This window comes from Hevea brasiliensis, chromosome 6 (genome assembly GCF_030052815.1).
Source record: "Hevea brasiliensis isolate MT/VB/25A 57/8 chromosome 6, ASM3005281v1, whole genome shotgun sequence".
NCBI lineage: Eukaryota > Viridiplantae > Streptophyta > Magnoliopsida > Malpighiales > Euphorbiaceae > Hevea > Hevea brasiliensis.
Window position 1 is genome coordinate 100,842,989 of NC_079498.1, and position 25,205 is coordinate 100,868,193.

General features: G+C 35.4%; 2 protein-coding genes and 1 pseudogene across 2 annotated transcripts; 1 reads left to right on the forward strand and 2 right to left on the reverse strand.

Annotated features, from left to right (window-relative positions):
- Positions 1 to 383: 383 nt before the first annotated feature.
- On the reverse strand, positions 384 to 8,508 carry LOC110632393 (E3 ubiquitin-protein ligase KEG-like; annotated as a pseudogene).
- A 1,372-nt stretch (positions 8,509 to 9,880) lies between these two features.
- On the reverse strand, positions 9,881 to 13,209 carry LOC110658898 (uncharacterized). Its single transcript, XM_021816675.2, has 5 exons — positions 12,598 to 13,209; positions 12,401 to 12,500; positions 12,170 to 12,269; positions 11,427 to 11,515; positions 9,881 to 10,314 (listed from the first exon to the last, which is right to left on the reverse strand). Exons 1-5 carry the CDS (start codon positions 12,830 to 12,832, stop codon positions 10,059 to 10,061), a joined length of 780 nt encoding a protein of 259 aa, XP_021672367.2. The 5' UTR covers positions 12,833 to 13,209; the 3' UTR covers positions 9,881 to 10,058.
- An 82-nt stretch (positions 13,210 to 13,291) lies between these two features.
- LOC110658901 (pre-mRNA-processing-splicing factor 8A) lies at positions 13,292 to 25,144 on the forward strand. The gene is made up of 23 exons (XM_021816688.2): positions 13,292 to 13,707; positions 14,290 to 14,506; positions 14,652 to 15,042; positions 15,364 to 15,847; positions 15,946 to 16,736; positions 16,849 to 17,117; positions 17,322 to 17,636; positions 17,769 to 18,073; positions 18,169 to 18,623; positions 18,738 to 18,864; positions 19,440 to 19,681; positions 19,770 to 19,893; positions 19,985 to 20,174; positions 20,283 to 20,390; positions 20,685 to 20,938; positions 21,693 to 22,309; positions 22,393 to 22,499; positions 22,606 to 22,860; positions 22,945 to 23,580; positions 23,672 to 23,869; positions 23,952 to 24,230; positions 24,349 to 24,591; positions 24,729 to 25,144. Exons 1-23 carry the CDS (start codon positions 13,439 to 13,441, stop codon positions 24,918 to 24,920), a joined length of 7,068 nt encoding a protein of 2,355 aa, XP_021672380.2. The 5' UTR covers positions 13,292 to 13,438; the 3' UTR covers positions 24,921 to 25,144.
- Positions 25,145 to 25,205: the final 61 nt, after the last annotated feature.

The following is a 25,205-nucleotide window of genomic DNA, read 5'->3' on the forward strand; positions in this document are numbered from 1 at the left end:
TTGGTTATTATTTGTAACCGTCAATCTTAATCGAATTTTTTGTTTTATAAAAAATTTTAATTGGCAAGCTAATTCAATCTCAACTTATCAAGATGTTCAATTTGGCATATTTTGAACTTTTAATTAATTCAGAAATTTAAATTTAAATTTAATTTAATTTACAAATAAAAAATTCTTAAATAAATTTCTTAATTTTTAAATTAAATTAAACTTAAATTTAAATTTATAAGTTAATTTAAAAAAAAATAAACTAAATTGAATATCACTAGTACTGGGGTGAAATTAGCATTAATCCATTTTATTTTTCAAATGTATTTGTTATTCAGATTATAAAATTCAAAAGAAAGAAAGAAAGAAACAGCTATCTATGCCAAATCAACAAGTAAACGAGAACGAATTTCCATCAAATCTGAATCAAAGTTCAACTTTATACAAATATTGAAAGACAATGCATATATTTAATAAATTTTCTGCACCTGGGCTTACAGAGAGCATGCGGACATCTGCATTTGCATATTTACAGTCTATCTACTCCCACTGCATTGAGTTAAAACCAATGATGTTCTTCTTGACCTTCGGCAGTTATTCTGGTTAACAGCAGCCTCTGGATGATTTTAGATGCTAGGAAATTTACCCATGGTTCGATACTGGGTGACAAATTACCTAACAATGGCAATGGGAGCACCTTCTTTGAAAAGAGTACTTGCAAATGGTGGTGGAAACCAAGCTGCATTACCACCACCCGAGCCATCCTGATAATGGCCATCGCCTGATCTTCGGCCCTATCTCAGTTTTGTGCTCACTCTTCGTCCAACATAGATGGTAAGCTTCATGGCAGTAAATACACCTAATGCAATTGCAAGGGGCCTTGCAGCCCAGTGAAAAACCTCAACATGTACGGGACAAGTATCAAAAGACACTTGTTCCACTTCAGCTGGATCTGCCAGGAAGCTATTGGATTCATCTCCAAACACAAGCCTCCTAGGGAAACCCACAGCAAGACACCCGCCCACCCTCCTCTTTTACAAGGCCACTCGAACCGTGGAGTAACCACATTAGCCTTCAGCCTCACAAACCGCCCAACACAATAAACTTTGGCCATTTGGAGCTCAGAAGTACTTTCCATCCAGAGAGTCTCTAACCATACAAATACAACTGTCACACCTCCTCCATCACGATCCACAAGAGTGTAGAATTCCCACAGAAGAATGCCTCCCATGCTCTTCCTTTAGACGAACCCAGTCTCCCACTGCATAGCCAGATGTGACCCTCTCAAGTGCTGACTCTTGCACTCTCAGAGGTTTGTGAATTCCAGGAATTTTGATCAGCACATCATCATTTCCATCGGTGTCACTTTATATAGCAACCACAATTCAGTTAAGGACATCCATATTTTGATTCTTTCATGCTTTTAGTGGTTTTCTTGAACAAACTGGGTCACCCACTTGGAGAAGATCTTTGGAGAGATACCATGGAGTATAGCCAGCAGCACTTGATTTTTCACTAAGAGCTCTGCTTTCAAGGCCAACCCATCCTCCATCACTATAACCAGCATTCTGCAAGCTGTGAGTGCAAAATGCAATTTATCAAAATGCCATCTAAATAAAGACATGGAGAGAGAGAGAGAGAGAGAGAGGAGCAAAACAAGATACTTAAGTTCCAACTTTCCTAGCTTGACATTCCTACTTATTGAAGCTATAAACCCTACAATAAAGTACTCGTGATCTCTGATGGCAGTTTAAACTCGTATGCTATTGTTTTTATTGGTAACTACAATGCAAACATACTAGGTCACTGAGGTCAAGGGGCTTGGTTATTATAGAGACAAGTTGATGCACAGCCACCTAAAGAAATTATGTGTAATGGTTGCAATCACATACCTATTCATTGAAATTGAGTTGAAACCAATAAAAAAAAATGATAATTTAATTCAAACCATTCATATATGGATACAAGCTGAAAGAATACTAGTGCTATTCGGCAATTATTTTTCAGAGATCCATAAATCAATCCTTTGAACAAAAAAGGGGGGGAAACTAGCAAGTCTCTTATTCTAGCGTTCTTACAATACTACATTGGCTATTAGGGCTTGCTCTTTGATAATAGTATAGCATAATTGTGCCAGAAATAGATAGTTATAGATATTTAGGCGTATGTTAAAAGTATGATGTTTAATATTTCAGGTTCAACTTTTGGATTCTAACTAACATAGCCAGTAGACTAAACTTCTGTTTTATATGAGAAATATTTCAATAATCAATTTCATGGGATGAATAAAGCTACATAGTCTCTTGATATCGGATACAACTATTTATAAAGGGTTTAAAGTATAAAATAGAAACATAAACCAGTCCATTACTCAAAATGAAATTGGCAAGTCTTCAAATGACAATTTTCCCTAATTTTGTTAAATAATTTCCTTATCAATAGAGAAAATATAAAACAATAAATGAAAAAAAATAGAGACAATGCAAAGAATTTGTCTCCAACGAAAGGGGGAAAATAATAGTAGGCTTAGGTAATCCCCATAGGACTACCAATTTCTGATACCAAATTGGCATGTACTGACATACAACAGTAAGATTCTATTTCAAAGCATCTTTGACAAATAAACATAAACAAGAACAATTAATACCTAGAATCAACAGTTCAAATTGAATGATTTGTGTGCTCTACACTTGGAAAAAAGAAATCCTAGTTGAACAATGTAATGCCAAGAGAAAATTCAGGTTTGATCTTGGATATAGCAAAGATTTTAAAAGCCAGGGGGGCAGAGGAGATGGTAAATCCAGAAAGAATTAGCTCTCTAATGAACTGCATTCGGAAGGGAGAGGTCTCTAAGCAATTTTAGTAATATGGCAACAATAAGTCACATGCTGGACAAAATCCAGCAAGAGAATCACATATCAACTCATAAGATCCTGTTACAACTTACAACAAGATCAAACTAATGACTTCAGCATATGCATTTATTCAGTAAACTGTAAACAAAATCTAATAAAGGGAAATACCTTTGAAATGCACATAAAATATCTTCCATTAAAGTCGGTTCCGAAGATCACACTCAAAACATCCTTAATAACATTCTCCACAGCAGGTGGAAGGCCACTTAGAATCTTTGGTTTTTCTTGTTTGATCACAACTAATTGATATATTTCCTCTATTGATTTCCCAAACCAAGGTTGAAAACCAGTCAACATCTCCACTATGCTACACCCCAAACACCATGAGTCTGTCTCAAAAGACAAAGGACCTCGCACTTCCGGATCCCACTGTTCTAGGGCCATATAGTTTGGTGTTCCAAGACTTAAAGCCATCTCTGAATTCAGCAATGGAATGCCATGCAGTAGATAAGGAATACCAAAATCTCCAAGAACCACTTGATCATGATCATTAAGAAGGAAGTTAGAAGGCTTAAGGTTCAGTAACAGTAACCCAAATGAGTGCAACTCTTGGATCCCTTTTGCCAAATCAATCCCATACCTGTAAACATCAACTTCTGAGGTCAGTGTTATGCACTCATAGTGGGACCCCTCGGCAAAGCAGGTTGAATTTCAGAGACTTATTTCCCATTATTATTAAATATTAATTCTCGTTTTAATTAAGAGTTAATACCTTTTCAGAATTGTAATCCCTCTTATATAGGGATTGCTATTATTTTAGGACTTCTAATTCTAGTAGAATTCCAATAAATCTTGTGTAAATCTTTCTTATAAAATGGGTCACTTAAATTAATGAAATTAAATAGAATTATTTTCAACTAAATTGATATTTGGACTCTCTCTTTCCAACAAGTCTAAGGCTAGAGCTCCCTTTTAATGAGCTCAGTTTTCAGCAACAATATGTTGATAAAAGAATCGAGGTAAAGCAAAAACTTCAACTTTTAAATCAGATTTCACTATTAATAGGCCCCTAACTAAATCCTGAGTAAGATGTCATAACAAATTGATATCAGAGCCAGTTGTCATGAATGATACAGATCCAAGAAAAGAATTGAGGAAACTATTCCAAGAAGCACAAGCATTGACTGAAGCAAAAATATCACAAGCTGAATCAAGGATAGAAGATCGAATCAAGCAATCAGAGTTGAAACTGGAATCCCAATCGCAAAACTTGTCCCATCAATTACAAGAGTTCATTAAGAGAACTTACAAGAGCCGAGGCATGGAAATAGAGGGCAGATCATGTAGCAATAACAACTATGAAGGCAGCAACAATAGAATTGATACAAAAACAGAAGCGAGATTCGAGGTGGGGGTAGTAACAAGGTGTACAAAGTTGGATTTTCCAACATTTGATGGATCCGAAGATCCATTGATTTGGTTACACCGATGTGAATAATTTTTTTCAAACCAACAAATGCCCGAAACAGACAAGGTGAACCTCGCAGCATTCCATATGACAGGAGAGTCACAGTTCTGGTTCTACAGATTAGAACAAGAAGAACCTTAACTATCGTGGAACGCATTCAAAAAATATTACAATTTGAGATTTGGGCCTCCACTCAGTAGCAATCTTTTGGGCGAATTGGCCAATCTGAAGCAAACAGGGATAGAGGAAGAATACCAACGTCAATTTTAGAGCCTTCTAGCTCGTGCAACAATAGTTCAGGTAGATCAATAAGTTGATTTGTTTATTGCAGGCTTTGATAGATTCAATCTAGATTGATGTAGAGATGCAAAATCCCCCGAACTTGGTGGCAACTATGAACCTAGCAAGAGCCTTTGAAAGAAAACAACAGTGGGAAGAAAATTGGGCAAATTCATGGCCCTATATAAGAACAACACCTACTTCATCAATTCTATCTATAACCAAGGCTACTGCCACCCAAGCTATAAGCACATTACAGAATTCTAGTTTAAGAAGTGTTTTATCTCTCTTTATTAAAAGATTGAGCTGTCCAGAGATGGTTAAGCGAAGAGCAAAAATGCTTTGCTATAATTGTGACGAACCATATTCCTCCGGGTTAGGGGTGGCCACGGTTCAGGAACCGCCAGTTACAGTTCCTGAACCGCTGGTTCAGGTTCAATAAAATCATAAACCTGAACTAAACTGCTAAGGGACAGTTTGGAAAACCGTTTCTGAACCGCTAATTCCAGTTCGAGTCCCGGTTTAAAACGATTTGAAGGGCGGTTTGAAAAAAAAAATAGTTTAAGACAGTTTATAGGACGGTTTAGGAGCAGTTTAAGGGTGACTTAGACAAAAAAATTAGAGAAAAATTTTATTAATTCAAAATTTAAGTTATATTTACAAAAATATTTTAATTTTTCTTAGAAATCTTTTAATCAAAATAAAATAAGAAAAAGAAAAATAAAAATAATTTATCTTTAAAAAAAATTTAATAAGTAAAGACTTGAACTTGATTAAAAAACTAGGGATGAAAATAATTTTTTTTAAAGAAATTAACAAAAAGTGTATAAACTTAATTTTACCTATGTATCCCTTTAGGATTTAAAGGAATCAAAATTTCTAGTTCTATTGCTTGCCTTTTTAAAAAAATTATATGATAATTGATAATTAAAAAAATATAAAAGAGAAAAAAAAATTAAAATAGAGGGTATTGAAAATTTTATTGAAGATATAAAATAACAATAAAGTAATTGAGATAGTATTGAAAATTTTAGTGAGTATATAAAATAATAAAGTAAGAAAATTAAGAGAGTATTGGGAGTGTAGAAAATAATTATTTAGAGAATTTGAAAGAAATTAAAAAAGTATTAAGAATTAAAGAGATTGTAGAAAATAATTGTATAAAAAATTAATGATATATATAAATGAATTAGGAGTGGGGTGAGATATTTATTGAATTTTTTTATATTTAAATCGCCGGTTTGGTCCGGTTCGAAACCGTCGATTCAATCCGGTTCAAAACCGCCGGTTCACGGTTCCTGAAAAATATGAACATAAACCAAACCGCAAAAAGACAATTTCGGTCCGGTTTGAAGTCCGTTCTGATTTTAATCGGCTTTGGTATGGTTTTGACCGAACCAGTTCCGATTCGGTTCCAGTTCAAAACCGGACCGTGGCCACCCCTACTCCGGGCATCAATGAAAGAAGTTATTTTGGTTGGATATGGATGATTCAGAGGAAGCAACAAGGCAAAGGGACTATGGATGATTCATAGTTATCCTATTGTTGAGTTCAAGGACAAGCTCTTTCTCCGGGGGGAGTGATGTTATGGACGCATTATGGGACACCTTGACAAAGCAGGTTGAGAGATTTACTTCTCATTATTATTAGATATTAATTCTTATTTTAATTAACAGTTATTTCCTTTTCAGAATTGTAATCACTCTTATATAGGGATTCCTATTATTTTAGGACTTCTAATTCTAGTAGAATTCTAATAAATCTTGTGTAAACCTCTCTTATAAAATGGGTCATTTGAATTAATAAAATTAAGTAAAATTATTTTTAACTAAATTGAGATATGAACTCTCTCTTCTCCAACTAGTCTAATGTTAGAGCTCTCTTTTAATGAGTTCACGTTTTCAACAACAATAGGTCGAGGAAAGAATCAAGGTAAAGCAAAAGTTTAAGCTTTTGAATCTGATTTCACTATTAATAGGCCCATGACTAGATCCTAGGTAAAGCAAAAGTTTCAGCTTTTGAATCAAATTTCACTATTAATAGGACTGTGACTAAATCCTGGGCAAAAAATTATAACAGTAAGAAATTATTCTATCCTTGCTAATTGTATCTAATGCCAAAGAAATAAATGCCCCAATCCATCACCTCAAAATATCTGACAGTTGAAGCTTGCCCCCTTTCAACCAAGCTATCTGATTAGCAATTGATCCTTCATAAAATTTCATTGCAATACAGATCTTCCACATAAAAAAAAATAATAATAATAAAATAAAAAAAAAACTTTTATCATAGCAGATTCTTCAGAGCTGTTATTGAAAACCAAAGAAACCAAAAATATAAAGGAAAACACCATTACTGAAGTTGAACGATTGATTACCAATGAGAAAGAATAAATTTACTTGTGGGGAAGTCACCTGTCCATTCATAATTGAGACACCATGCAACCAACCAACACCTTGCATTTCTTGACACTTCAAAAATATCCTCTCAAACTTGTCCACAAACATTTGTGTGAGGTCCTCCTTCAAGGGATGCAACATCTTAACAACCACTTCATGATACTTCTCAAAGTCATCAGCTGACTAATGATATGTTGCTAACCAAACATCACCAAAGATGCCATGTCCAATCCTGTGATTTAGTTTCAATTCAGCTGCTTCAATCCAAGGTGAAATCTGCTTAGGTGTAGCAACAACTATCCTGAGGTGCTCAGGATCTCCTTCAAAAGACTCATACTCAAAGGAAGTAGCCGGCTCTGGTAGTCTAATCTTTTCAGCCATTTCTCCTGGTATTGGAATGATTATATGATCAGGAATGAATTAATATTCTTAATAAAACGCCCCTACACACATATGCTAATAATGCTAAAAGGAAAGATTCTATCACAATGATTATGATCTACCCTTTATCCTTAATAAATCTACAAAAAAACCTATAGAGAAATGAAGCTTAAGTAATAGCTGATATTTAATCCAGTTAAATAGGATCAACTTTTTAAAGCTATACTTAACTAAAGATATAATGACTAGCTAGCTTGACCAGAAAGTTTTAATACCAATTATCAAATAGTTGAGCTTATTCAGTCCAATTCAAAAGACAACATATCTGAAACTTGCCTCCCTTCGCCCATGTTACCTTGATCTGCACAACTATCAAATATGCAGTTATATCAGCCTCAAACATCCTAAATTCAAAGACTCGCACAAAATAAGTAGAACAACATAGCATTGTTTTTTATGATTTAATATCTATCAAGTTTCTTCAGAAACACCAACTATGCAAAAACATATGTAATCAATACAGAGACAAATTCGATTTTTTTTTATTATTTTTTAAACGAAAAACGAAAGTATAACATATTCAGCTTCAGTGGCAAGATTACACATGGTCTCACGTGAACTAAGTAAACGGACTATGCTTTATTTTTTTTTTCTTTCCCTTGAAAGGTTGAATGGAGCCAAGAACTGAAACCCTAATTGTTCATGTAAGGAATATGCTTGATTAAATTCTACAACTTCATCGAAATTCTACATAAATCACTTACGCATATTCTCAGCAAACAAAAAGCATAGAATTAGAAAGAGTTTACTGTTAGAATCCCTCCTTTTTGGCGAAGACCTGAATCAGCATAGATAAATAATTTTCATTTCTTTTGTTTGATTTCTCGGGAACCAAACACGGACGAAAACGGAAAGAAAGAGTTTGAGCTTACTAGTGGAGAAAGAATTTTCCGTGCCAGTCACAAATTTGAATTTCTCTGACGCCCAATCGAAAATCCCAACTTGTGATATATATATATATATATATAACATGAATTGATTCAATTACGGTAGGGAAGATAGAAAGTTTAGCGCTGCCTATATCCTTTGCTTGCCACGTTACCACGTCCCACTGATCTGGCGGCGGCAGGAAATGTTGATTAGCAGATGATCCTGGCCATATAATGCGCTGTAACGTTCTTACGGATTAAAATAAAAATGAGCTCTTATACTTTTAAATAAAGATCAAATAATATTAAAATTAAATTTTAGGTTAAATAATATATATTACGTCAAATAAATTTATATTTAATAAAATATTATTTTTTAATAAAAATATATTTTTTTAATTTTAAATACTAAAAATTATTTATTAATTTAATTAAAATAAAATTTTAAAAAAGGAATTAAAAAACATAGTAAACAAAAATTTTTAATATTTTATTATTTAAAAATTAAAAAAATATTTTATTATTAAAAAATATAATATTTATTATTAAAAAATAATATTTTATTATATATAAACTTATTTCACCTTAATTAAAAAGTTTTTAATTTATTTAACTTAAAACTTAATTTTGAATTTATTTAACTTTTATTGAAAGTATAGAAACTTATTTGATCTTTTTTTAGTTTTTAACATACATTTATAAATTAATTTATCAGTCAATCTGAAGTTAAAATCCATATTTATAATAGATTTTACTAAATAAAACCTATTATAATTTTAAATTATATATCAATTTCTAATTAAATAAGTGTATATGCTGAAATGTGTATAAAAAGTTTCCTGATGTACAATTACACATCATGTTGGATCGTTTTTTAAAGAAAAAAAAAACTTTTATCAAATTTATAATTATAACAATTATTTCAAATTAAAGATTAACCTCCTATTTAAAGATTAACATATAATAGTCTCAATCATATTAAAGATTAACCTTCTATTTAGAAACTAAAATTTTACAAGATTACAATTTAATTAATTTTTTTTATCAATTTTTATATTTAAAATACAAAAATTTTAATTCTTTTTAATTGAAAAAAAATCATTTTAAAAAATAAAACTAAATATAATTATATGAAATTCAATTGAATATTTTTTTTATATAAATGATTTATTACGAACCTTAAAAAACATAATTCTCATATTTGCTAATATGTTGTATATGTCTTACCCAAATTTTCTATATTATCATATAATAATTATTATTTAATACGTCAAACTTAAAAATTTAAAATTATCCTTAAAGCTAAATTTGAGCTCAATCTGATTTTGAATTGAAATCAGAATTAAACTAATTATTTTGATTTGAAAGATTGGATATTTGAGACCAATTAATGGCTAAGTTCCTAAAACTAACACCCCATTGTTGACCATTAGTTGAGATTGGAAGAACAATTTTTTTTATAATTATTTTAAATATTATTAAAAGTAATTTAGAAAATATTTAATTATTTTTATTTTAAATTTATTTTTAATATCCTTTAATTAATATATTTTAAGAATATATATATATATATATATATATATAGGAGCTCCAACAATAATATCAATTGACAAGTAATTCAACCAAACAAAATTTTAATCCAACTGGCTCTGCCTAATCATAGCTGAATTGTATTAGTAAAGCTTATGAATGTTAGCCCAAAAGCATGATTGTAGCTTTGACTGGCAAGTCACAGTTGATGATTTACTTCACTTGAGTGTTAGCCTTGAAGTTCTATCATCCTAGGTCCACCTCCTAAGCACTGCAAGGAAAACCTTGAAGGTCGACTTTGGCCTTGTGATCCTTTTCTTGATAGCCACTCTCTCAAGAAGTGAGCTAATTTGAACTCTGATGTAGGAATATCATCATGATCTTCGCAGTGATACTTGGAGTCGTAATCTTGGTTTTCATTATTGTCACTATGGTTTGCAAAGGTCCTCTGTTCTTTCTCTTCATCCCGTGATAGCGGCCTTACACTAGAATTATTAAGCTATTAGCAATACCAAGCAATGCAGGATCATAAAAAGACGCTGTTATATTATAAAAGGCAAATAGGAAATAAAAGGCAGCCATTTATTGCAGTGGGACGCAGTATAGAGAATTAATGGTCTCCATAAAATCTTGGCAACTAATATCCAAAGTAAAATTAGCTAGAAGAAGGTTTAATGCAAGGATCTATATTAATTACATCTATATCTATATCTATATCTATATCTATATAGAAAGCAGGAAAGTGTTCTCAAAAGTTTAATATATGATGTTCTCTTTCATGATATTGCCTCGTAGCTAATACGTGACATTCTCCTTTACAATATTACAACGTGACATTCTTTATTATGTGTAAGTTATAAATTATTTAATAGTTACCTTATTAATGTTATAATAAGTGGTCATTATTATAAGGTAACTTACAATATATTAAGATATACTAATTATATATATATATATATTCCATTATGAAATCTTTATTAAAAAGTTTGAGAGATAAAAGTAATAAAAATAAAATTTAAAATAATTAATAAAAAATTTAAAAATATTATATTATTTTTATATATTAAAATTAAAAGAAAATATATAAATTAAAATTATTAATAGCGAGGTGCATTAGCGTGGACAATTCCCTAGTTGTCCTATATTTCAGCTGTTGAATTCATGTTGTCATAGAGACCAAAGAGCCTACGAGCAGTTTTGAGAAGAGAGTTTAGTAGCATGATCACAACTTCTAAGTGGATGCTACATCTAGGTTAACATGATAACAGATAAGAAAGAATTCTCTTCTTTTTCAGTTTACTTTTTAGTTATGTGATTAATTAGGTTTATTATGCTCAACTATTTTAAGTTGGTCATAAGCAATTAAAGGGCCACATTCTAATGTTATCATGTTTAGCCTGTGGTCATAAGAACTTAAAAATAAAATATTTTAAGTCTCTACAAAAAGAGGCTGGCAAAGGCAAAATCTAAACTGACGGTCCTTAATGCATCTTTAGCCTGATAGTTAGCATGTCCATGTAGCAGCTCCAAACATGCCAAGTGTTGGCAGCACTCATGTACAACCACGACAAAGAAGAACCTAGAAAAAAATACTCACGTTGAGTATGGTTTATGAGTAGCTTTTTGGTTCCTAGATTGTCTCTTTGAATTTGAATAGTTGATGGACAGATGCCTAACAAATTGAATCTGCGTATGTCAATATAACAAGCTTAGAAGCTTATAAGAAGCTAAAAATGAAGAAAGAAAGAAAAAAAGAAAAAAATCCAAAAATAGATACATCTATAGATACCAAGAGATATAAAGACAAGCAACAGTAAAACGACAATGCAGATACATGAATTACCTTCTACTCTACACCCAAAAGGAAGAAACAACGTGGATGAAATTGAAGGGTCTGGAAGAAGAAGGCTAACTTGAAATGCAGGGCTTATTAGGGAGAGAGGCTACTAGAAAACAACAAAACAATAATACTAAATGATTTGCATGGCGGCAATATGGTTTTGATATTGCTTTGTTCAAAGTTCAAACAGAAATTCAAAAGGAAGCCATATATAATTCAAGAATAATGGCTTGCTTAAAAGCAAATTAAGCGTGTGCAATGGTGCTTTAGCTGATGATGGTACATGATATTGTTGGTTGACTGACTTTATCATTATCTCTTAATCAGAATTATAAATCCTAATAAAATCAAACTCTACCAACAATAATTGAGCTATGAGCCATTTTGTTCCAAGGGACAAATGCATCCCATCTCCATAACAACTTTCTTCCAAACTACAAACGCTAGAAGTGTTTCAGAAATAACTAGATAAATAAAATACGCTAATTAAAAAAAAACACCTGATCATCATCCTTGATCCCAAAGGTTTGAATGCAAGCCTTGTCATTAATTAGCTTCTGACCCTCATAGCTCAAGCAAAAGTGCCCCCAGACATGCGCCCTGAGTGCAAAATTAACAAGCTAATAACGCCAAACAATAAACCCCTTTGAGACAAATGACAAATTCAATCCACATACACAAATATATGACATCAAAATTGCTCTAAGAAAACCAGGCATAGAGAATTTTACCATGAAATCTTGCCCTGACCTTCCTTTGGTGACGAAGCAAAAACTTCCTCCACCGCTAGTTTAAGTTCAGCCACAGAGGCATTTCTTCCAACGTGAACATCTATCAGAACCAGCGGGCAGATTATCAAATAAAATTAAAAACTGAAAGCCAAAACCGAAACTCCAAAAGAGGCATTTATTAATTAATGATTAATTACCGAAGGAAGTGCCGTCGAGCTTGAGGATAGAGAGCTTGAAGAGTTGCTGCGGCAGCTTATGATAGGAGTACCTTCGTCCGACAAACCTGTCATTGCCATAAACGTCGCCGTCTCCGATCAATCTCAGTGGAGCCAAGCTCACACTGCTTATGGGAGCCCTTAAATTACCATTTTTATTGTTAGAAATACAAGCATTACCATGATTTCTGTGTTCTCTACCAAAAATGCTTCGCATAATAAAAGACCAGTTAGTTCAATCGGTACTCTTCTAGGGTTAGCTTTGATTGGAAAACACTCCGATTTTTTCAGAGAGAAGAAATTTAAAGAGAGGGAGAAGTAGATTTAGAGAGAGTGATATTTGGGAGAGGGAAGACGAAAAAAAATGAAGGGAGAGGAGGAGACCGTTACTCATAGGATTTTTTCTGTTTTGGAATTTTATCGTACTCGCAGCCGCAGTAATACTCGCTCTCAGGTATGCAAATTTGGAAAGGTGGGCCCGTTATTGGTCTTGCGTTCTCTTGTCCACTCTGGATTCGTTAAATTAAAAAATATGGGCCGGATCAATTAAAAAAAAGAATTCGCGGTGAGGATAAATAGGAAACTATGATGGGCCTTAATTTTCAATTGGGCCTACCGCCTTCCAAATCTAACAAAAGGCCATCAATCAGATTGTAAGCCCGATAACAAAATATCATTTTCTACTTCTCTCCCTGCCCGCCCTCTTCTAGCTCTAGCTACAATCTGTGCACACTCTCAGCAGAGAGAGGGCTACAGGTATATACACCGATCTGCATATTGAAAGAATTTTAGGGTTTTCCAGTTGGATCCTGAGCTAACCACTATGTGGAACAATAATGGAGAGGCGCATATCGCGCCGCCGGGGACAGGTGGTCCTTCGGTGCCGCCACCGCCTGTTCCGGCACAGCCTTCCTATACTGTGCTTGCACAGCAAACACCTCCAACGCCGGCTGAGGTGGAGGCAAAGCTGGAAGAAAAGGCCCGTAAATGGCAGCAGCTTAATACGAAGAGGTACAGTGATAAGAGAAAGTTTGGGTTCGTTGAGACGCAGAAAGAAGACATGCCGCCTGAGCATGTCAGGAAAATTATCAGGTATTTCTTCTGGTTTAGCTGTGCGTATTTGGCGGTGGTTTTTATCTGATTTCTGTTTTTCTTGGTTTTGAACTTCTTGGTGAGTTTTTTTTTTTCGCTTTTTTCTTCTCCAATGTATTTTTTCCCCTTTTGGGGTAGTTAGTAGTTATATGATTTTATCTTGACCAATATTTTTCTTAGCTAGTGTTAATTCATGTGATCATAGCATGGAGGTTCAATTGGTGTGTTTATGGGCAATTCATGTGTTTACTTAATTAGCTGGTTATTGTTTTTTTAAAATCGTCTTTTAAGCTTCTTGTATTTAAGTCCTGCAAACAGTATTATTGATTTTGTCTCACTGATGAAATTTTCGGAATATTCATTTCTAAGATTAACTAATAAATCGAGTTATATATTCTATTTTCTAATGTATATTTTTTTTTCCTCTCTTAACCATGAGTTATGCTGAAGTTTTTGTATAAATGAATTTGTAAGTGTGATATTGGTGATTGTGTTTGTGAGTTGAATGAATAGATATACCTTTTCATTGGGCATTTCCTTGGTACATGATTATTAAATATTTCCTAATATTCTTTTTGACAGAGACCATGGGGACATGTCCTCCAAGAAATTTCGTCATGATAAACGTGTGTATCTTGGAGCCCTTAAATTCATTCCACATGCAGTTTACAAGCTTCTTGAGAATATGCCGATGCCTTGGGAGCAGGTTCGTGATGTGAAGGTTCTATACCATATCACCGGGGCAATCACTTTTGTGAATGAAATTCCATGGGTTGTTGAACCTATTTATTTAGCTCAGGTATACTGATTGATTTCTCTCCGTGGATATAGATCAGTGCATATCTTGTTGTTTCAGGGGTTATTTGAATATTTTATATTTGTCTATAGATTGTCGTCGCTTCCTCTTGACCATGATTGATTTGAGCTGTAATATTTTTGTGCAGTGGGGTACAATGTGGATCATGATGCGAAGAGAGAAGAGGGATCGGAGGCATTTTAAGAGAATGAGGTTTCCACCATTTGATGACGAGGAACCTCCATTGGACTATGCTGATAATTTGTTAGACGTTGATCCTCTGGAGCCTATTCAATTGGAGCTGGATGAAGAAGAAGATTCTGCAGTATGCACTTGGTTTTATGACCATAAGCCCCTTGTTAAAACAAAGCTTATCAACGGTCCAAGTTACAGGAAATGGCATCTCTCCCTCCCCATCATGGCAACTCTGCACCGGCTGGCAGGACAGCTTCTATCAGACCTAATTGATCGCAATTATTTCTACTTGTTTGACATGGAGTCTTTCTTTACAGCTAAAGCGTTAAACATGTGCATACCTGGTATGTGTATGTTGCTTATGCGTTCATATATGTGTATTTATACTTTTGAGCATATAATTCATAGTCTCACAGATAAGGATTAAAAATAATGTTTATCTTAGTTTTGACTGTGTTTTATCTTATTGAGCAGAGGCCATAGAGCATTCCCATAGATCTTATGAGTTATTAGTTGAAAGTATTGAATGTTTGGCTTTATTCTAACAGTGATTTTAATTTTAGTTTTCATGGCTGGTTTCATTATGCTAGATATGCATCTGACCATATTTCTTTGCAGTGTTATTTGATTGTTCCCTGATCTAAGATACTTTTGCTCTTATTCAGGTGGTCCTAAATTTGAACCTTTATATCGTGACATGGAGAAGGGAGATGAAGATTGGAATGAGTTCAATGACATTAACAAACTCATTATTCGGTCACCTCTCAGGACAGAGTACAGAATTGCATTCCCTCATCTTTATAACAATAGGCCCAGGAAAGTAAAGCTTGGTGTGTACCACACTCCCATGGTCATGTTCATTAAAGCTGAGGATCCTGATTTACCTGCTTTCTATTATGATCCATTGATACACCCTATAACCTCCACTAACAAGGAGCGCCGAGAAAAGAAGGCTTGTGATGATGATGATGATGATTTCCTTTTGCCGGAAGAAGTTGAACCTTTCCTGCAAGACACTCAGCTTTATACAGACACCACAGCTGCTGGTATTTCCCTGTTATTTGCACCACGGCCGTTTAACATGAGATCCGGCCGTATGCGACGAGCAGAAGATATACCCCTTGTGTCTGAGTGGTATAAGGAGCACTGGTGAGATTCTAATTTCTCCTGTTGTTCACTTGTGCAACTTATGTGTAAGTGCATACGTTAACTGATTTTGTTTGCCTTTCTTTTTTTTTTTAACCCAGTCCTCCATCCTATCCGGTGAAAGTTAGGGTTAGCTATCAGAAATTGTTGAAATGTTTTGTTTTGAATGAGTTGCATCATAGACCACCCAAAGCGCAGAAGAAGAAGCACTTGTTTCGGTCTCTAGCTGCAACCAAGTTCTTCCAAACAACAGAACTCGATTGGGCAGAAGCGGGCTTACAAGTTTGTAAGCAGGGGTATAACATGCTGAACCTGTTGATCCACAGGAAAAATTTAAATTACCTCCATCTTGATTATAATTTTAACTTGAAGCCTGTGAAAACCCTTACTACAAAGGAACGTAAGAAATCCCGGTTTGGTAATGCTTTTCATCTCTGCCGTGAGATCCTGCGCTTGACAAAGCTTGTGGTTGATGCCAATATCCAGTTCCGACTGGGTAATGTTGATGCATTCCAGCTAGCTGATGGTCTGCAATATACATTTTCTCATGTTGGTCAGTTGACTGGCATGTATCGCTACAAGTACAGGCTGATGAGACAGATTAGAATGTGCAAAGACTTGAAGCACTTGATATATTACCGCTTCAATACGGGTCCAGTGGGGAAAGGACCTGGCTGTGGATTCTGGGCACCAATGTGGAGAGTATGGTTGTTTTTCCTTCGTGGAATTGTACCTCTTCTTGAACGGTGGTTAGGGAATCTCCTTGCACGACAGTTTGAAGGCCGCCATTCAAAAGGAACGGCTAAGACTGTTACAAAGCAACGTGTTGAGAGTCACTTTGATTTGGAGCTTCGTGCTGCTGTCATGCATGATGTTCTTGATGCCATGCCAGGTGCATTGTCATGTTAATTGTTTCCTTTGGTGTTGATTTTCCTCTATGTGCTTGTTTGGTTTCTGCTGTCATTTTTCTGCTTAAGGCTAACTGTGTGATACTAAAATTGCAGAGGGTATTAAGCAAAATAAAGCTAGAACAATATTGCAGCACCTAAGTGAGGCCTGGCGTTGTTGGAAAGCCAACATTCCCTGGAAGGTTCCTGGCTTGCCAGTGCCCATTGAAAATATGATTCTTCGTTACGTTAAGTCAAAAGCAGACTGGTGGACAAATGTTGCTCACTATAATCGTGAACGTATAAGAAGAGGTGCAACTGTTGATAAGACAGTTTGCCGAAAAAATCTTGGAAGGTTGACTCGCCTTTGGCTAAAGGCAGAACAGGTAACTTCTACTTCTTTTGATATGTGTGTGTGTGTGTGTGTGTGTGTGTGTGTGTGTGTGTGTGACTCTGTGTATATTCCTGCGATGTTCCTGCCACACTTTATTCTACACAAGTCAACTGTATTCTTTATTGCATATCATATATGCATGTTACCTGTCTTCTTACCATTCCCTGTAATGAATCAAATCAATTTTGCATCCTAGGAACGGCAACACAATTATTTGAAAGATGGTCCATATGTCACACCAGAAGAAGCAGTTGCCATTTATACAACAACCGTGCATTGGCTGGAGTCCAGAAAGTTTTCTCCCATTCCATTCCCTCCACTGTCATACAAGCATGACACCAAGCTACTTATTCTTGCTTTGGAAAGGTTGAAAGAGTCATATAGTGTGGCTGTCAGATTAAACCAACTGCAGAGGGAGGAACTGGGTCTTATTGAACAGGCTTATGATAATCCACATGAGGCTTTGTCACGGATTAAACGTCACCTGCTTACTCAGCGTGCCTTCAAAGAAGTATGTTGATAAATTAAGAATAAGTTGGCTTTGCTTTTACAATTCTTTTCAGTATATTGCAGTTTGAATTGAGATTTGTTTATATATATATATATATATATATATATATATATATTTTGTATTGTCATGCAGGTTGGCATAGAGTTCATGGATTTATATAGTGCTTTGATTCCAGTTTATGAAATTGAACCTCTTGAAAAAATAACAGATGCATATCTTGACCAATATCTGTGGTATGAAGGTGACAAGCGCCATCTCTTTCCAAACTGGATTAAGCCTGCAGATTCTGAGCCACCACCACTGCTTGTTTATAAATGGTGTCAGGGTATAAACAATTTGCAGGGTATCTGGGACACAAGTGACGGGCAGTGTGTAGTGATGCTACAAACAAAGTTTGAGAAGTTCTTTGAAAAGATTGACTTGACAATGTTAAATAGGTAAGCGTCCATAAGATCTTCTGTTAATCATATTAGAATTTAGTTTCCAACTCCAACTACAAGATTTTGCATCTTATAAAATTATATTTTTACAGGCTTCTTCGTTTGGTGCTTGATCACAACATTGCTGATTACGTTACTGCAAAGAACAATGTTGTGTTGTCCTACAAAGATATGAGCCACACAAATTCTTATGGTTTGATACGTGGGTTGCAGTTTGCTTCTTTTGTTGTACAATATTATGGACTTGTGCTAGATCTGTTACTTCTTGGATTGACTCGTGCCAGTGAGATTGCTGGTCCACCACAAATGCCAAACGAGTTCATCACTTATTGGGATACAAAAGTTGAGACAAGGCACCCAATTCGGTTATATTCTAGATATATAGACAGGGTGCATATATTGTTCCGCTTCACTCATGAAGAGGCTCGAGATCTCATCCAGCGATATCTTACTGAGCATCCTGATCCCAACAATGAAAACATGGTTGGGTACCAAAACAAGAAATGTTGGCCCAGAGATGCAAGAATGAGGCTCATGAAACATGATGGTATTGATGTTCTCTTTATTGTCATTTTTTTTAGTATCATTATCTATAAATTTCAGTTTTCTGAAGTGGGTTTCATTTACTTGAATGATATGCTTTGCTGCATTTCTTTTTCAGTTAATCTCGGGAGAAGTGTATTTTGGGATATGAAGAACCGTCTCCCTCGAAGCATCACAACTTTGGAGTGGGAGAACAGCTTTGTTTCTGTTTACAGCAAGGACAATCCAAACTTGCTTTTCAGCATGTATGTTATTATTTTTGTGTTTGTATTGGCATTATGCAAATTTAAATACCCAAACTAGCTAGTTTTATATGAAATGCTGATTTCGATATCTGATGCTGGAGTCTTATGGGAACTGGCTTTTATTTCCCCCCAATTGGCCACTTTAAAATAAATGGGCAGAACATGGCAGCATTTGACTACTGCAGACCATTTGCATGTGGACTTTTTTTCCCCCTTTCTTTCTGAACCCTGGTTATCCTTTTTTCTTGTCAAAAAAGTACATGTGTTCTATTGGCCAATTAAACCTAGGAATGACTTGGTGAATGTGGGTAAATATTCTCAAATTTTGAAGTAATAGTGTGTTTTTTGAAGCAGTTGCTTCTAATGAAGTATCATATATTTCTATTTACTGTTATTTTATCCCTTATTATAGGATTTTTATAGATAAGCTAAAAGATAACTTAGTTCACTAGTTCCATCCCTACACATGTTCATTAGGTTTCTAAGCATGTACTCTCAAAGCTAAAAACAATTCTCATGCTTTTAATCATTTATTTTTGCCATTAAGATAACTAACACATACTTTTCATGTGTAGGTGTGGGTTTGAAGTTCGAATACTTCCTAAACTAAGGATGACTCAGGAAGCATTCAGCAATACCAGAGATGGTGTTTGGAATTTGCAAAATGAGCAGACTAAAGAGCGAACAGCTGTTGCTTTCCTACGGGTTGATGATGAGCACATGAAGGTGTTTGAGAATCGTGTGAGGCAGATTCTTATGTCTTCAGGGTCAACTACTTTCACAAAAATCGTCAACAAATGGAATACAGCTCTGATAGGTCTAGTATAACTTTTAAATAAGCTTACCCCTTTTTGCACTAGTATTCTTTCTGCTTAAATTTTCTTTTGTTTGATTCTCTTTTGTAGGTTTGATGACTTATTTCCGTGAAGCAACTGTGCATACTCAAGAATTGTTAGATTTACTGGTTAAATGTGAAAATAAAATCCAAACTCGTATCAAGATTGGTTTGAACTCAAAGATGCCAAGCCGGCAAGTCTTCTTTATTCATGCAGTCACTTTGATTCAGTTGAAGAATTGTTTGTGATACTGAGTAACTGATTTGAATTTACTTCTGTTTCAGATTTCCTCCTGTCATCTTCTATACACCAAAAGAAATCGGAGGACTTGGCATGCTATCGATGGGTCACATATTGATCCCACAAAGTGACCTGCGATATAGCCAGCAGACAGATGTTGGTGTAACCCACTTCAGGAGTGGAATGAGTCATGAAGAAGACCAGCTGATTCCAAATCTTTATCGCTACATTCAGGTATGCTCAGAGGCGCATCCTTTTTTATTTTTTTTTGAGTTTTTTATTAGTAAGCTATGATGCCCTCTTTGGGGGATGTTTCTTATGCTGTTTATGGTTTCTGAACAGCCATGGGAGAGCGAGTTCATAGATTCACAGCGTGTATGGGCAGAGTATGCCCTTAAGAGGCAGGAAGCACAAGCACAAAATAGGCGTTTAACCCTAGAAGATTTGGAAGTAAGTTTTTCTGATTTTGCACATTAACCCACACATTCTCTCTCCTTTTCTTCTTCTCTTGTTTGTGTCTTCTACTCTATCACCCTCCCTTTGGTTATTGCACTGTTCATTTTTGACACTTTGGAGATTTGGCTGTGAAGCAATGACTTAAGATGCTCAACATATTTCAATTTCTCTTCTTTTTTTTTTTTTTTTTTTTTTGCAGTTTGAAGTTGCTTTAATTTTTTTTTGAAGTGATGTTTGTGAAGCTTTAATGAATGTAAATTCTAATATTTTATCCAAATACTTTGGCAGGATTCTTGGGACAGGGGAATTCCACGTATTAATACTTTATTTCAGAAGGACCGTCATACTCTTGCATATGACAAAGGATGGAGAGTGCGTACAGATTTCAAGCAATACCAAGTTCTAAAGCAAAATCCTTTCTGGTGGACTCACCAGAGGCATGATGGGAAACTGTGGAACTTGAACAATTACCGAACTGATGTTATCCAAGCTCTTGGTGGTGTTGAGGGAATTCTTGAGCATACTTTGTTCAAAGGAACATAGTAAGTATTTCATGTTCTATAATATTACTATCCTTCTTAGGAGTATCATTCATTAGAACTCAACTTTGTTAGAGATTGGGCTTGGGGAAAGTCCGCTGCATATATGTTAACAGTTAAAAATTTTGGTAGGTAGATGTTTTCTGTTAGACTTGCTGATGACTATCTTTGTTTATGATAGAAATGTGAATGAGTGGATTACTCGCAATATATTTGAATTCAACTAATTTTAATCGAGTCTAGCAAAGCTTGAGTATCACAATGCTGGACTCAAGCAAGTAGCTCACAAGCCTAATCGAATATTTGAACTTTTATGAAGTTTTAGATAATGACTTTGAGCTCAATTTTGAACTTGTATTTCTTATAGATTTAATTAGAGATTAACAGACTAGGTTACCTAAATTTTTATTTGTCATTGAGTGAGTTTTGAGTATTTCCTATTTTGATAATAACTTTGAGTTGATTTTAGCATGAAAGAATAAACTCAATTGAGCTCGAATTGTATTTCAAGTATTTGGTTTTCTAAGAGTCAACTTTGAATAGTGTACCATATTGACTAAACTCAGATTGATTATACTTTATGATTTTCCAAAATATTGTCAAATAAGATATGTTAAAGGTTTAATTCTTTCCATTTCCCTTTTTAACTTTGGGGATAAGTATAGTATAGACTTTAGACTGCATTTGTTTTTGAGTGGGAATTCTGTTGCTGAAAAAACAGTTCTTAATTAATGCTATTGTCTTGACGATTTTTTAGTTTCCCAACGTGGGAAGGTCTCTTTTGGGAGAAGGCATCTGGTTTTGAAGAATCAATGAAGTACAAGAAGCTTACCAATGCTCAAAGATCTGGTCTAAATCAAATTCCCAATCGAAGATTTACTCTTTGGTGGTCACCCACAATAAATAGGGCCAATGTCTATGTGGGTTTCCAAGTGCAGCTAGATCTAACTGGCATCTTCATGCATGGAAAGATCCCGACCTTGAAGATTTCATTAATTCAGATATTCCGAGCTCATCTGTGGCAAAAGATTCATGAGAGTGTTGTCATGGATCTCTGCCAAGTCTTAGATCAGGAATTGGATGCTCTGGAAATTGAAACTGTGCAGAAGGAAACAATTCATCCAAGGAAGAGTTACAAGATGAACAGCTCCTGTGCAGACATTCTCCTCTTTGCTGCTCACAGGTGGCCTATGTCAAAGCCTAGTCTTGTGGCTGAGTCAAAAGATGTATTTGATCAGAAAGCCAGCAATAAATACTGGATAGATGTACAGCTCAGATGGGGTGATTATGACTCTCATGATATTGAGCGTTATACCCGGGCCAAATTTATGGATTACACGACGGATAACATGTCTATATATCCATCTCCAACTGGTATGTTGTTCTCCTGTTTCTTGGTGCTCTACATTTAAATGAAGAACTTTTGGTTGAAATGAATGTTCATTTTTTCTCTGCAGGGGTGATGATTGGACTTGATCTGGCATACAATTTGCATTCTGCATTTGGTAACTGGTTTCCTGGATCAAAACCATTGCTAGCTCAGGCCATGAATAAGATAATGAAGGTACACTTATGATATGGTGCTTGATTCAACATGTTGATGTTGTATGTCAGTTTGTTGATTTATGATAGCTTCCAAATTTCTTTGCTATTGTTTCATTTTGATGCAGTCAAACCCAGCTTTATATGTCTTGAGGGAGCGGATAAGGAAGGGTTTGCAGTTGTATTCTTCTGAGCCTACAGAACCGTATTTGTCATCCCAAAACTACGGTGAGATCTTCAGCAATCAGATTATATGGTTTGTTGATGATACAAATGTGTATCGCGTCACAATTCATAAGACATTTGAGGGGAACCTTACAACAAAACCCATAAATGGTGCAATATTCATATTCAATCCCAGAACTGGCCAGCTATTTCTGAAGGTTAGTTTTGTACTTGAATGCTATATTTAATACTTGTCCGTCACACATTAGACATACTGATCTTCATTTTGTGATATTTTGTAGGTCATCCACACTAGCGTATGGGCAGGACAAAAACGTCTTGGGCAACTTGCTAAGTGGAAAACCGCTGAAGAAGTTGCAGCTCTTGTGCGGTCTCTGCCTGTTGAAGAACAACCAAAACAAATTATTGTGACCCGGAAAGGGATGCTTGATCCATTGGAGGTTCACTTGCTTGATTTCCCAAATATAGTTATTAAAGGAAGTGAGTTGCAGTTGCCATTCCAGGCTTGCTTGAAGATAGAGAAATTTGGAGATTTGATTTTGAAAGCAACAGAGCCACAAATGGTTTTATTCAATATTTACGATGATTGGCTGAAGAGCATCTCATCATACACTGCATTTTCCCGACTCATTTTGATTCTTCGTGCACTTCATGTGAATAATGAGAAGGCAAAGATGCTACTCAAGCCTGACAAAACCATCATTACGGAGCCACACCACATATGGCCTTCTCTCACTGATGATCAATGGATGAAGGTTGAGGTTGCTTTAAGAGATCTCATACTTTCTGACTATGCCAAGAAAAACAATGTGAACACATCAGCACTGACACAATCTGAGATCCGTGATATTATTCTTGGTGCTGAAATCACTCCTCCTTCTCAACAAAGGCAACAGATAGCAGAGATTGAGAAACAGGTATCACGTCTGTGGACTTCATTTATGCTGTGCAGCTTAGTCTGTCCTTGCTGGTTGTAATTAGTCTAACATTCTGTTGATTCTTTTCCAGGCCAAAGAAGCAAGTCAGTTAACAGCAGTCACAACAAGGACAACAAATGTGCATGGTGATGAACTCATTGTCACCACCACTAGTCCCTATGAGCAGGCTGCATTTGGTTCCAAAACAGATTGGCGTGTCAGGGCAATATCAGCTACAAATCTCTACCTTCGGGTCAATCACATATATGTGAATTCAGAAGACATCAAGGTACACGTCAACATTTTTATTTTGGATACGTTAATTTAAACCCTTTTATATCTGCTGACATGGATTGCACGTGATTTCACAGGAGACAGGATATACCTACATCATGCCCAAGAACATTCTGAAGAAGTTCATCTGCATAGCAGATTTGCGTACTCAAATTTCTGGGTACCTTTATGGTATTAGTCCCCCAGATAACCCTCAGGTCAAGGAGATCCGCTGTATTGCCATGCCACCTCAGTGGGGGACTCATCAACAAGTTCATCTCCCATCAGCTCTTCCTGAGCATGATTTCCTCAATGATCTGGAGCCTTTGGGATGGATGCACACCCAGCCAAATGAGCTTCCTCAGTTATCACCACAGGTTTGCCCATTCTCTTCCTGAAACTGAATATCATGCCCATTTTTCCCTAATATAGGGAGCTTGGCAGTAGTTATATATCCATGATCTGGTGCTTGACCCGAACAATTTTTTCTTGCAGGATCTTACAACTCATGCTCGGATTTTAGAGAACAACAAGCAATGGGATGGGGAGAAGTGCATCATCTTGACTTGCAGTTTCACTCCAGGATCATGCTCATTAACTGCATATAAGCTTACCCCAAGTGGGTATGAGTGGGGACGTGTCAACAAGGACACTGGAAGCAACCCTCATGGTTACTTGCCAACTCATTATGAGAAGGTCCAGATGCTATTGAGTGATCGTTTCCTTGGTTTCTATATGGTGAGTAAAATTTACAGCCAGAATATCTTACAGCACCATTCAGATATTGATTCTGTTCAACTCCTACAGTTAATGATTTGTCATAGTGATGCTGCTTTCTGATTGGTTGTTGATATTTTTTTTCTTGTGTAAACTAGATTCCTGATAATGGCCCATGGAACTACAACTTCATGGGAGTGAAACACACAGTGAGCATGAAATACGGAATCAAGCTGGGGACACCACGGGAGTATTACCATGAGGACCATAGACCAACCCACTACCTGGAGTTCAGCAACCTGGAGGAGGGTGAGACTGCTGAGGGTGACCGAGAGGATACCTTCACTTGAAGTAGGAAGTTGTTGGGTTGTGTATTTTAATCCGCGTTTAGCACTGCCTTTAGTTGCAGAACATTATCAAATCCGAGTATTAATTTTTCTGCTTGGCAGGAAGAAACTTTTTTAGTAGTAGTTCATGTATGCGGCATATTGAGATTACTTCTGTAAATCAGTGTCGTGTTCGTAATGAGCTGTATATATGTATTCTAGAAAAGGAAGTCTACGCATTGCAATTATTTTCTATGCTCTTGGTCTTTCTTTTTTTTAAAAAAAAAAAAAAATAGTAGACTTGGAATG

What these genes read in the sequence shown, in the direction of transcription:
- LOC110658901 (XM_021816688.2), top strand. Translation starts at nt 13,439, where the DNA reads ATGTGGAACAATAATGGAGAGGCGCATATCGCGCCGCCGGGGACAGGT. An exon ending in CCATGAATAAGATAATGAAG is followed by an intron (nt 22,500 to 22,605) that starts GTACACTTATGA and finishes ATTTTGATGCAG; the next exon opens with TCAAACCCAGCTTTATATGT. An exon ending in CTGGCCAGCTATTTCTGAAG is followed by an intron (nt 22,861 to 22,944) that starts GTTAGTTTTGTA and finishes GATATTTTGTAG; the next exon opens with GTCATCCACACTAGCGTATG.
- LOC110658898 (XM_021816675.2), bottom strand. Translation starts at nt 12,832, where the DNA reads ATGCGAAGCATTTTTGGTAGAGAACACAGAAATCATGGTAATGCTTGT. An exon ending in GGTCAGGGCAAGATTTCATG is followed by an intron (nt 12,270 to 12,400) that starts GTAAAATTCTCT and finishes TTTTGCACTCAG; the next exon opens with GGCGCATGTCTGGGGGCACT. An exon ending in GGATCAAGGATGATGATCAG is followed by an intron (nt 11,516 to 12,169) that starts GTGTTTTTTTTT and finishes TGACATACGCAG; the next exon opens with ATTCAATTTGTTAGGCATCT.